This window comes from Phoenix dactylifera, chromosome 13, assembly GCF_009389715.1.
Source record: "Phoenix dactylifera cultivar Barhee BC4 chromosome 13, palm_55x_up_171113_PBpolish2nd_filt_p, whole genome shotgun sequence".
In the NCBI taxonomy this organism is placed as follows: Eukaryota; Viridiplantae; Streptophyta; class Magnoliopsida; order Arecales; family Arecaceae; genus Phoenix; species Phoenix dactylifera.
The window spans coordinates 5195864-5208609 of record NC_052404.1 but is presented as its reverse complement, the minus strand read 5'-3'; the positions used below and the strand labels follow the sequence as shown (position 1 = coordinate 5208609).

At 40.8% G+C, this 12746-nt stretch overlaps 1 protein-coding gene across 1 annotated transcript; it reads right to left on the bottom strand.

The window, feature by feature from the left end:
• Positions 1-1051: 1051 nt before the first annotated feature.
• Positions 1052-3232, bottom strand: LOC120112936 (NAC domain-containing protein 83-like). Its single transcript, XM_039133152.1, has 3 exons — positions 2030-3232; positions 1590-1873; positions 1052-1498 (listed from the first exon to the last, which is right to left on the bottom strand). Exons 1-3 carry the CDS (start codon positions 2184-2186, stop codon positions 1052-1054), a joined length of 888 nt encoding a protein of 295 aa, XP_038989080.1. The 5' UTR covers positions 2187-3232.
• Between the last annotated feature and the right edge of the window lie 9514 nt (positions 3233-12746).

Here is a 12746-nt window from a genome sequence, read left to right as displayed (position 1 = left end):
ATCATAAGGAGGAACCTATGCATCTATCATGTGTTTATTGCTTTAATCATTAAAGTGAGAATCGCTAGTGAGCAAGACAGAGTTCCATTGCCCTATCCATCAACTTTCATATCCTTATTTTCTTTCATTTCTGTTATGATCTCTCTCTGAGTTTATAACATCATTTCTTTCTACGTAAAGTCTCATTCGGACTCCAAATCTACTGCCCTCAGCATATCCAAAGTAAGAAGGGATCGGGACACCACATGAAACATTTTTCATAAGATTTCTTTTTCAAAATAATTATTTTCTAATCATGGAAACTAGTCAATCTTCAATATCTACTTGTTTTAGTGTCATTGCTTCCCTGGGCATCCAAAGCCAGATGGCACAGATATATTAGATGCCAGCGACTCTTGATTGCTGCATGGAATTGGAACCGTGCATGAAAATTTTCAGAAGATTAGTTTTTCGTAATGATTATTTCCTAATCATGGAAACCTATCAATCTGCGACGTTTGCATGTTCCAGCTCGTGGAGGCTATAGTCAAAATTGTGGATCCTTTCTCTAACTTTGCAGTCAAATATCCATAAGGAAGGCTAAGGCATTACGGTGCAGGGATATGGTAAACTTGTCACTACTTTCAGCCATACAAATTATGGCACATTGCCCTTGTTTGCAGAAGGATGATTGATGCAAAGATGCACATGGAACAGATATTGAAAAAACCCAAACTGCATGTGAAAAGAGCATTAGAACTATAGTTCTACAAATCACAATACAGACTAGTTGAGTAGCAAGGAACAGGATAGAAAGACAAACAGCTAACTTGCTGATAAATTGCAATACATTCAATTTAATTTACCATACTGGGTATATTACAACATTAGTGTATCCCAGGCTGAGTTTCATTCCTACACTTTCCTTTGTTGTGTACAAAATAAACTTACATAATGCCAAAAATTTAATCCTTGGACCCTATCTTAGATAACCTGCTAACTGTTTACTTCCCACTAGTTTCATCACTCCTCTTAGCAGAACCAGTTTACACCTTGCTCACCAAGTTGAGCATTACTGGGTGGAGCAGCTTGAATTGGCAGGGGAAGCCAAGCTGTATCCTCCTCCAAGTTGGGGGAAATCTTGTTGAATCAAATTACAAAAACTTTCAAGCTCTTCAGGGTTCTTTGTGATCCAGTCACAAGAAAAAGGAGCAGGTGGTTGCTCTGGAGGACTGTCTTCAATGCCAGTGCCAGGGACAATATGTGAATCACCAAATGGTAGGAGAGATCGATCCACTCCAGTGCCACCGCTGGACAAAAGGGCTGCAACTCGGGAAAAACCAGGGATATCCGTGACCGTGTCATGTTGGAGGTGTGTGAAGTCTGGTAGCAGACCAGCAGCATTGCCAGGCTCCTCCTGTTCTGCTTCATTGTCTTCTTCACTGGAATCATCACTGGCCTCATCATCCTCAGCTGTATTCCCTTTATGATGGATCTCGCACAGCACCCAATCACTTCCCTACAAAAGAATTAATACGCAAAAGAATGGCGTATGAATAAGATGGAGTGGTGTCAGGTAGTACGAAAGAAAGGCATGAGATCAATCCTACTTGGTTTGCAGTTGGCTGATGCTGCTTGGATTCCTCGGAAAGACGATACTCTTTCATGATCCAACCAGTCTTCTTAGACCTGCCGTTGCCCTCATAGTAGGTCAAGGTTTTATATACCCCACCAGTGTATTGTCCACCATCCGTAAGAACTGGCTTGTCTCCGGCGCTGCAAATCCAGTGGCCTCCATTCTTGACCCTGCGATCTCTATGCTTTTTGTTCTTGGACCTCTTATCCAACTTGGTGAAGAAGTATCTACTCTTTATCCTCGTATTTGGAAAACGCTCTGCAAAGAATCAAGAATCAAGAATCAAGAATCAAGAATCAAGAATCAAGAATCAAGATCCTTCTTTCATCGTTTGAAAGGAAAAAAACAAAGAAAGAATTGAAAGCGAGCAAGATGTATATCTTGGCTAATAAGAGAAGAGAGAATAGGAGTTACTATGGAGGACTGCTGGCTGGTGGTTGTAGAGCTCGACTTCCTTGATGATGTTGGTGGGAAGGGGTTTGCCGGAGTCCTTTTCTTTGAGGTACTCGATGAGTTCCTCCATGGTGGGAAGAAACCTATACCCTCGGGGAAACTTCTCCTTCTCTCCCATATCAGTCTTTCTGTTAATCTGCGCTCCAAGATTGCTCCAATCCCGAACAGAGAAGTGTCTCTGTAAATAGAAGGAGAAGAATAAGGAGGAGAACAAGAAGTAGAAGAAGACCGTTATGATTCGAGCGCTTTTCTCCCAATCTCAGTCGGCTTCCAGATTTTAAACCCTCAAAACCACGCGTTTATAATACGCTCAAGATTTCTTTTGTTCCTCCCAGCGTATTAAGTTTTCTTGAAACCCAAAACAGAGCTACAATGGACGCTAACAACGGCTAATTTTCCCAGGGTGCAGCTGTTATACGGTTTTCCGTACAGATGTTATACGATTTTCCCCCCAGCGATCAGCGCAGAGCTTAATCCGCAAATAATGGGAGATACGCATATAACGGTTATTTTTTCCGGTTGTTATTTAACTGTCAAAAAACGGAACCAACCTGGGGACTCCTGTTAGCCCCCGAACAAAAAGTAAGGCCACGGTTTGCTGGAATTGAGGGAACTGGGGCGTGGGCCCTCACAAGCTTCGTCTTAGATTAAAGAACGTGTAATTGTGTTCTTATCTTTCTATCACCTTGCGTGTATAATTTTATCAGTGTATCTATCTAAGACATGGGCTTTCGGAAAAAATGCCGAACCTAATTGTTATTGTCCCTGGAGAACCAAGAACTGGCTTGCTCTGTGTGGGAGGCACAGGGTGATTTGGATGAACCTTCAAAAATATGCCAAGATGGAGTGAATTGACTTTGATTTGGGAATGTGGCTTTTGGGCCATTTTCAGTAGTCGAAGATAAGTTCTGTGGCCTCGTAAATTGGTAATGATAAATACGAACGGAAGTTTTATCGATCTGGCTCAGGAGATCAAACTTTATCTGATTTCTTGCTGATAACAATACCAGCAAAAAGAGGGCGATGCTCTTGGCACCACCTATGTTTGGTTCTCACCAGAGGAGACAAAAGAAACAAGCTTGGAAGTAAATGTCTCAATGTGAATTTTGTTTGATTATGCTGACATGCAAGTCGACCGGTTAAAATAGTTAAAATCAGAGGGACTAGAGTGTTTTTTTCCTGGCCATTTTCTGCATCAGCTTAATGGAACTACCAACTGTTGTGAACAGGTAATTTTGAACCAATTTCCAGCCAAACGGAATATAATGGAACTCGCAGCTGGTGAAATCGGCAAAATCTTATAAAACATCAGGAAAGATGCTTCATGTTTGCATGTTTGTTGAGAAATATGGGAGGCTCCACCAGCCCGGATCAAACGTAGACTGCTCCAAAGTATACCAACAAGAAGAGTACAAACCGTTTAGTGCTTCAGGCATGAATGCTGAATGAATCAGAGAGAACCCAGCGTGCAGTTTGAAAGCAGCAGTAACTTTTGAGGTGAAGCGCACGGGTCAAGAAAACACAAAATATTTGAAGGGAAATGAGATAAATATTTCGGTGTCCTACTTGCTGGGGACTCCCATTCAGTAATAAGATGCAATGGATGCTGGGATGTCGTTCAGTTTACATCCATTTACTGGCTTCTGCTTTCAAAATATACCAAAACCAAATGCAGGTCAATGACATTTGACAGTTCACAAACTCAAACATATACATCTCTAGGACAAAAAGCACAAGATACTTTAAAGCCGGTAAGATGACCAAACCCTTAAAAGCAACTCTATTTGCAAATAATAAAAGTCAAAGCACGAAATAATGATCAAATGTTCATATGAACAAAACAGCAATGTATGCATATATTCAACTAGAAACTTGGTAAAATTCCACTTTATTCGAGAACCCAGTATACCAGTTTTGCTTGCTTTAAGAAACTGATAAACTGGCTCTGTGTCTGAACCATTTACTCGAACCTGTACAAGGGACATAAGCAACAAAGAAAAGAAAAACCGTGTAACTAGTAAGAGAACATAATGGAGAAGCCAGCCATGCAGTATATCAGCCATCATATATGCGCAAATGGACATATGAATACAGAAGCAAATAAGTTGGTTCACATGTAATCCGATCGTTATATTTATTTGGTCAAATTTGGATCAGATCAGGTCCTAGATTATCCAGCAGCAGCAAAAACATGAAATCTAATATTGTGCTCAAAACACATTATACCCAAATAGGCCATAAAGTGCCAACATGAAGCTCCAGCATCCGTGGGTAAACATGTTTTAGATTCATACTAGTGGATTTCAATAATATGCTGAAGGCAATGATTTGTGCCACCAAAAGGTGCCTCGATTGGAACCTCAGCTCCTAATATAATCAGCAGCCTCCTAGGGATTCTTCTGTTTCTGTATTGGCTTACTATTGTAGCAACTTGTCAAGGCAACATGTTGGTACAGAGCCCATCAGATACCGATGATATACTGACAGTTGGACGCACCACATTGCCAAAAAGGATTATATTTTTCCTTGCACTCTGTATTTTCACCAAGGTGCTTTGTCCATTCACATTACAATGTTCATTGCTTTTGATTTCATTTTAGGATTGGCACATAACGCATCATCCCAGCAGGTTTCAGGGGCTAGGACCAGCTTTTTACAGAGTTGTTTCACTTACTTTTCTCTCTGCCCAAGTTTTGGATTATTCTTCGTTACAAAACCAGAAATAAATGTTAAAGTCGATCATTTTAATTGGTTATCATCTGTCATTTGGATTCTAGATAGCCTATTAGAAAATATTCACATAATTTGAAGCATTACTTATTCAACCGATTAGGTTTGTTTCCTATCCAGTTTGCTTCAGTTTCCAGTATGAGAAGAGCTTATGGACCATCAAAACATAATGCAACATTCCTGTCATCCGTCAAGCATAAAGCAACATTCCTACCATCCATTGACCATAATGCAACATTCCTATCATCAATTGAACATAATGCAAAATACCTATCACCAATATCCTTTTCCTTAGTTGCATTGTTTACTTTGAGGTTTTAAGCTTTTGTAGGTACAAATTTGTGCTCTTTGGCATTGGAGCCTTTGAACTGCTCCTTGTTGGTCTTTTCAGTAGCTGAATGAATTCTCTCTGAAATTCTTTCTTGAGTTGCATTGTTTATTTTGAGGTCTTAAGCTTATCCAGGTGAAAAATTTTGATGAATCCTTTGAACTGCTCCTGATGGTCTTTACAGTAGCTGAATATGTCCTCTCCAGTGTTGTAGGAACTTCATTCAACCTTTGCTACCCTCTCGTCTAGTCCAATTAGAGAAACAAAGACATGCTTTCCATCGTCCCATTTATATTTTGGTTTCAGATCCCCTTACAAGATATCATATAAAATTATAATAAAATTGGCTCTGTGGGTGAGTAAAACAATATTTCATTAACTTGTTTTCCTTACTTTCTCAACCTTTAGAATTTATGGTGGACCAGAAATCTTATTTTATGGGATCAAAAATTTACACTAACCGCCTTTGTGATCCCCAACTAGTGAATTTAATCCATCTTTTCAATTCCTCGGGTTGATCAAATTTTTTTTATTGTTCCTTGCGCTACCAAAATTTTGCAAAACTATTTCATTTCCCAAGTCAGTCGCTTTGTTAGCCTTCGTGGCTCGTTTAATTGCTTCTCTTTTTACCACTTGACCTATAGATTTCAGATTTTGACTCATAAAACTTTAACTGGTCCCTTCCTACAACTGACCTGACAACTAGCATGATCCACTGTGCAGCCTCTATCTGTTTTTTTTCTTTATTTTAGACATTATGTAGCCCATTGATCAACAAGATTATTTTCCCTAGTCATTTACGTAGTAAATGATTTTCCCATTGAGATGCAACAAAGATTTCTTTGAAATTCTCTTTCCCTAGTCATTTTACGTGGGACTTTTCATTTGTGATCTTTTTTGTGTCTAAAACAATTGAGTGTGACCTTTTGTGTCTAAAACAACTGACAACTCCCACTTTTCTGCGTACTGTTACTACAATGGAATTAAACATTGGTGACTCTACTTCCATCAGCCTTGCATGAGTCACCCAACAAATCCTTCAGTCTCAAATTTCTAACTTATCCACAATTTCCACTGATCATATTGCATCAAGGAAGAGCTGCTAATATCAGCTCGTTGCTCCTCACAACTTCAAGATAATCATGATTTGTGCATCAATCTTTATGCAAGTTTTGTCTTCAATGATGTCGCATCATCTAAAATGATTACCATGAGATGTGACTATCTTCCTTTCCAAGCAGCATCATTAATCCTCATCTCCAGTTAGTCTAAAATGTCTGGAATTACTGCAATGGATGTATACTTCTACATATCTTGCTTGCCGGTCTACTTGCTGATAATATAGCTCGTCTTCTAGTCCACTACATTGTCAGGTGATTAATTAGCAAGCTGACTTAGGACCAGCCAAAATTAATCCCATAATCATGAAATTCTATGTTGTAGAGGTCACTAATCTAAAGGTTGATTTGCTCATAAACACTTGCTTTAGCCTCCTTCAGCAGCCAAAGATCACTTGCATTTAAATCTATCAAGTCTATCACAAGAAATTGTACTTGTTCAGTTGTTTGGCAAGCTTACAGATCATGCAGAGTGTCCAAACATAAGATGTGCATGACATTTCTATTAATTAAATATAGAACTAGATCCAGATAGACCCAAAGTGTATTGTATAGAAAAAGAAACTAAACTAATACAAGTGGATGGAGAAGGTGGCACATCAGCTGAAACAATTTCAGCAAGATGTTCATGACCTATGTGGGGCCTCATTGTCTCTGTCTCATCACAATTAGTTTCTTGATACACCAACCATGGGCAAAAGCCGAATGAGAAAATGGACTCATGATCAGTATGTTAGTTAACTTTAAAAAGTTTTCTACCCAAAAGTTGGCTAAGAGGGTTTGTATCCATATCAGGAACTCACTCATACAATATATTTGATGTCTTGGCCCATATTATCTCAGCTAAAATAAATTGATATATCATGAAACATAAGCCAATAAAAAAAGGATCTCACCCAGTTATGGTTCCGGCAATCTGGTATCCTAAGAGGGGTGAACTGAAGGCAGTTCCTGGCCATCGTTTTCCGAACTGACCTGAATCGGGCGGGCATGGGGTCCTGGGAGAGGCGAACTGAGGACAATCCTAGGAGAGGTCATTCAAGACCTCGGTGCTCACCCGGTTCAGGTTGGTTCGACAGACGATGGTTAGGACTGCCCTCAGTTCACCCCTCTTAGGATACTGGATTGCCGAGACCATAACTGGGGCAAATTGGGCAATTCGGCCTGTACTAAACCAAACCGACACAAAATCAGAATGGTTGTCCATTCAGGTCGGCTCAAACTTATAAAAACCTTCCAATCCTTCTCAATTGCACCCACCCTCTTCTCCCCTCTTCGACACCAACCGACACTATCACCTTCAAACCAAAGTTCTAAATTCCATGGGATGGGGATGTCCCAATTTGCCCATGGAATAGGATGCATCGCCATTCCAAAATTCCGACACTTAGGACAAGCAATGGCCAAGGATATGCCGATCGAAATGTTGGGACAATAGTGGGACAGTCTTGTCCCGACACTCAAAATGGTACCCTATCCTAGTGTCCTACAGTACATTCCAATGGGATTTGAGACCATGCTTCAAACAACGCCGAAGACGATTTGTCATCCTGACGCTGCAGATGATGCTATCATCCTCAATCGACATTGAAGATGACACTGCCACCCTCAATCGACGACATGGAGGCCCTCACTGACATGTCAGACCCCGGTCTATGGCTAGGATTAGGATTCGAGGCTTCTGACTACCGTTGTAGATGAGGTAAGTCCTGGTCTTTCTCTCTTTTCCCTCCCTCCTCTCTGTAAGCCGTCTCTCTCCCTTCCTATCCTTCTCTCTCTCCCCCTCTCCATAAACCCTATACCTCTCCCTCCCTCCCTCCTTTCTCGTTCTTCCTCCCTCTCCTCCCTCTCCCTCTCTCCAATTCGGTACGCCTCAAATCAGTACGGTACATACCGGTACCATACCAAATCACTTGCCGGCTGGTACAACCAAAGATAGCTGAATCGGTACCGGTAGGTGTACTGGTTGGCACTGATAGCTCTAGTTCGGCTTGGTTCATGCATCCAAAGCCCTAAAAAAAAATTTGGAACTACGGCTGGTATGGGCTAGTTCGGGCCGGTATGGCTAGTTCGGGCCGGTAAGGCCCGATAGTGACCGGTACGGGCCAGTACTGCTTTTTAACGCCAAATCAGACCGGTTCGGTACGGGCTGACCTAGTCGGTATAGGCCGGTTCAGCATTCCTTAGGTAACCCACAATACCTGTCCAGTGAACCCTGGTCCTAATTTGTGTCTTCGGGGCTTCTGACTACCGTTGTAGATATGGTAAATCCTGATCTTTCTCTCTCTTCCCTCTCTCCTTTCTGTAAGCCATCTCTCTCCCTCCCTATCCTTCTCTCTCTCCCCCTCTCCACAAACCCTCTCCCTCCCTCCCTCCCCTCCTCCCTCTCGTTCTTCCTCCCTCTCCGCCCTCTCCTCTCCCCAGTTCGGCACGCCCCGAATCAATACGGTACATACCGGTACCATACCAAATCACTTGCCAGCTAGTACAACCAAGGATCGTCGAACCGGTACCGGTAGGCGTACATGCATCCAAAAGCTCAAAAAAAAATTTGGAACCAGTACGGGCCGGTATGGGCCAGCTCGGGCCGGTAAGGCCCGATACCGACCAGTACGGACCAGTACTGCTTTTTAACGCCAAACCAGACCCAGTCAGAGGCCGTACCGGTTCGGTATGGGCTGAACCGGCTGGTACGGGCCAGTTCAGCATTCTTTGGGTACAACCCACAATACCAGTCCAGTGAATCTTGGTCCTAATTTGTGGCTTTTTTTTTATACAATGGCTGCCCCAGAACTTTAACCTGCATCATTATGCTTGTCGGCCTAAATATTTTACCATTATAACCAAACCAATGACCCCTTTAGAAGCATAAACCATTATCATTTCAAAATAACAACCTTAGATTTCCTAATCAGTCCACCATTTTAAATAACTTTTTGTTGTTAAAGTTAAAACATAGTGTTGTTTAAATGCTAATTAGTCTCAAATTTACTATATTTGCCAAGATTTCATTTTTAGCGGTCCTAACATACCTATTAAAGATCCAGAAATATCTTTGCCTTTCCTTTTTTGGCCTAAGTTTCCATAACCGTGATAAGCCTGATATCTCGATCCATCTTTCTCAGCCACACGCTGAGATGGCGAAGATCTCCAAATTTCAAACTATGAAAGCAAGCAAAGACATAAGCCAGAAAAATCGAGTATGAAAATGAAATAGCAATATCAAATGGGAAAATTCCCGATTGCTTAGCAAAAATGCAATTGCCATTAGATGTAAAAATATTGAAGGGAGAGTATAAGAAACTAAAGTGAACCAACCATAGAGGCATCAAAAGCCCTATACTCAAATCCACCAATGACCAATCTGTACTTTCAGGACCTACATCCGGTCAACACACAGCAAAAGTGGGAGGTAGCAGGAAGAATAGGCAACACTCCATGTGAAATAAAATTGGCCCAGGAATGGATTGTAAGATCAACAAATTTGGAAGCTGTCGAGTTATTAAGTAATAGAAGCACTAGATGTGCTAGAAGACTGATCCACTTAAGAGGCCAAATGGGGAAGTAATTGTATAGGGTTATGGACAACCTTTTTCTTGGCTAGCTTAAAACAACACCAATTATGTGTTGTGGCTCTGAATAGCACTTTTAAGAAGTCAGCAGTGGGTTTAGCATAACTGCCATGGGTAAGCAGGCCTCTTACCAACAACAAAGAAACTAGTAATAAACTTGCAAAAGATGGTCTATAGATGAAGAGTCAAAAAATAAAGAATCTGATTTCAGATCAACTTGAACACCACTCAAAAATGCAGTAGAAAGAATAATTTGGGGGTGGTATGGCAAATACAGCTTTTCAAGTTGATTGCCATGATAAAATAGTTCTTGAGCTCCTTCCAAAGCTGAAAAAGCATTCAAAAATTGTTTACGATTTGAATTGATGCCAGGGTAACCTATTTTTCCTTTTTCTTGACTAGGTAGTTATTTATTTCTTGTTCTTTATACCTGAAAAGCATGTACATTTCCAATCTATCCTAAGCTAGTTTAATGAAATCTCCATTTTTTTTCCAAATTAGCCACTTTCTCTAAAGGATCATCTGAATCTGGAGAGAAGATATCAAGAGTTCAAGAGGTTGCTGGGGAAGATAATATAGATTATGCTACTTACAGCTAATATCAAGAGGAAACACCCTACTCATAGATTGCACTAATTCAAGAGGATTGAGTACTTTGAGATTTAGAAGATGCAGGCTGGCCTAGTTCTATCAATCTCTTGTCAATTGGAACCTAATTTCTATTGTTGTCAAATGAAATGGGTTATGTGTGCCTTTGGGGATGCCGAGGGTTGATTCTGTGATAGACATTTAATTCTTCCATAGACATCATGAGGTTTATGAAAATTTAATTTCCTACACTATACATGCAAGAGTAAAATGGCTACATCCGAGATATGTCATCCCCGTACTGAACCCCGTACCGTTACCACTTTGTTACTGTATAGGTACACCTGGTATGGGGGTCGGTTCGGTGTGTACCGAGTGTCGGTAAGCCTCCCGTATCGCGTACCGATACTGAACTGATATAGTACGGTACGGTATGACATACCTTGGCTACAAATGATTAGCCCTTTGGTGTGTTCTGATGCTATGGATGCTGCATACAAGTAGAAATCATCTCTGTAAATATCCCAAGAACATCAAGATGGAGAGCATCAGTTGGTGGAGTTGGAGCAATCCAAATTTCAAATCAGCACAAATTACTTAAGGTCATCATTAGCTCTGAAAATGATAAGAGTGCAAACCTTGATTTGCTGTACCGATCGATACCGATGCGTATCGACCGTATCTTACCATACTGATACATGGTATGGGAGGAGTATCGAGTGTCGGTATAAAGAGCTATCTCATGTACCGGGGCGTACCGATTCTATAATAGGATGGTACCTATATGGGGACCGGAACAAAGGTTGGCGAACCTTGATGCACAACAACTATATGATAACTTTCTTTGGTTCACATTTTCTTTCTTTTTGCCAAGCGAAAGGGGCAAAGTCAAACAGATTTATTGTCCTCTAACAGCTGTATTCTCCAGAATAAGGAATTAGTGTATCATAAGGAGGAACCTATGCATCTATCATGTGTTTATTGCTTTAATCATTAAAGTGAGAATCGCTAGTGAGCAAGACATGAGTTCCCATTGCCCTATCCATCAACTTTCATATCCTTTGTTTTCTTTCATTTCTGTTATGATCTCTCTCTGAGTTTATAACATCATTTCTTTCTACGTAAAGTCTCATTCGGACCTCCAAATCTTACTGCCCTCAGCATATCCAAAGTAAGAAGGGATCGGGACAGCCACATGAAACATTTTTCATAAGATTTCTTTTTCAAAATAATTATTTTCTAATCATGGAAAACTAGTCAATCTTCAATATCTACTTGTTTTAGTGTCATTGCTTCCTGGGCATCCAAAGCCAGATGGCACAGATATATTAGATGCCAGCGACTCTTGATTGCTGCATGGAATTGGAACCGTGCATGAAAATTTTTCAAAAGATTAGTTTTTCGTAATGATTATTTCCTAATCATTGGAAACCTATCAATCTGCGACGTTTGCATGTTCCAGCTCGTGGAGGCTATAGTCAAAATTGTGGATCCTTTCCTCTAACTTTGCAGTCAAATATCCATAAGGAAGGCTAAGGCATTACGGTGCAGGGATATGGTAAACTTGTCACTACTTTCAGCCATACAAATTATGGCACATTGCCCTTGTTTGCAGAAGGATGATTGATGCAAAGATGCACATGGAACAGATATTGAAAAACCCAAACTGCATGTGAAAAGAGCATTAGAACTATAGTTCTACAAATCACAATACAGACTAGTTGAGTAAGCAAGGAACAGGATAGAAAGACAAACAGCTAACTTGCTGATAAATTGCAATACATTCAATTTAATTTACCATACTGGGTATATACAACATTAGTGTATCCCAGGCTGAGTTTCATTCCTACACTTTCCTTTGTTGTGTACAAAATAAACTTACATAATGCCAAAAATTTAATCCTTGGACCCTATCTTAGATAACCTGCTAACTGTTTACTTCCCACTAGTTTCATCACTCCTCTTAGCAGAACCAGTTTACACCTTGCTCACCAAGTTGAGCATTAGTGGGGTGGAGCAGCTTGAATTGGCAGGGGGAAGCCAAGCTGTATCCTCCTCCAAGTTGGGGAAATCTTGTTGAATCAAATTACAAAAACTTTCAAGCTCTTCAGGGTTCTTTGTGATCCAGTCACAAGAAAAAGGAGCAGGTGGTTGCTCTGGAGGACTGTCTTCAATGCCAGTGCCAGGGACAATATGTGAATCACCAAATGGTAGGAGAGATCGATCCACTTCCAGTGCCACCCGCTGGACAAAAGGGCTGCAACTCGGAAAAACCAGGGATATTCCGTGACCGTGTCCATGTTGGAGGTGTGTGAAGTCTGGTAGCAGACCAGCAGCATTGC

What these genes read in the sequence shown, in the direction of transcription:
- LOC120112936 (XM_039133152.1), bottom strand. Translation starts at nt 2,186, where the DNA reads ATGGGAGAGAAGGAGAAGTTTCCCCGAGGGTATAGGTTTCTTCCCACC. An exon ending in CCAGCCAGCAGTCCTCCATA is followed by an intron (nt 1,874 to 2,029) that starts GTAACTCCTATT and finishes GATTCTTTGCAG; the next exon opens with AGCGTTTTCCAAATACGAGG. An exon ending in ATCAGCCAACTGCAAACCAA is followed by an intron (nt 1,499 to 1,589) that starts GTAGGATTGATC and finishes ATTCTTTTGTAG; the next exon opens with GGAAGTGATTGGGTGCTGTG.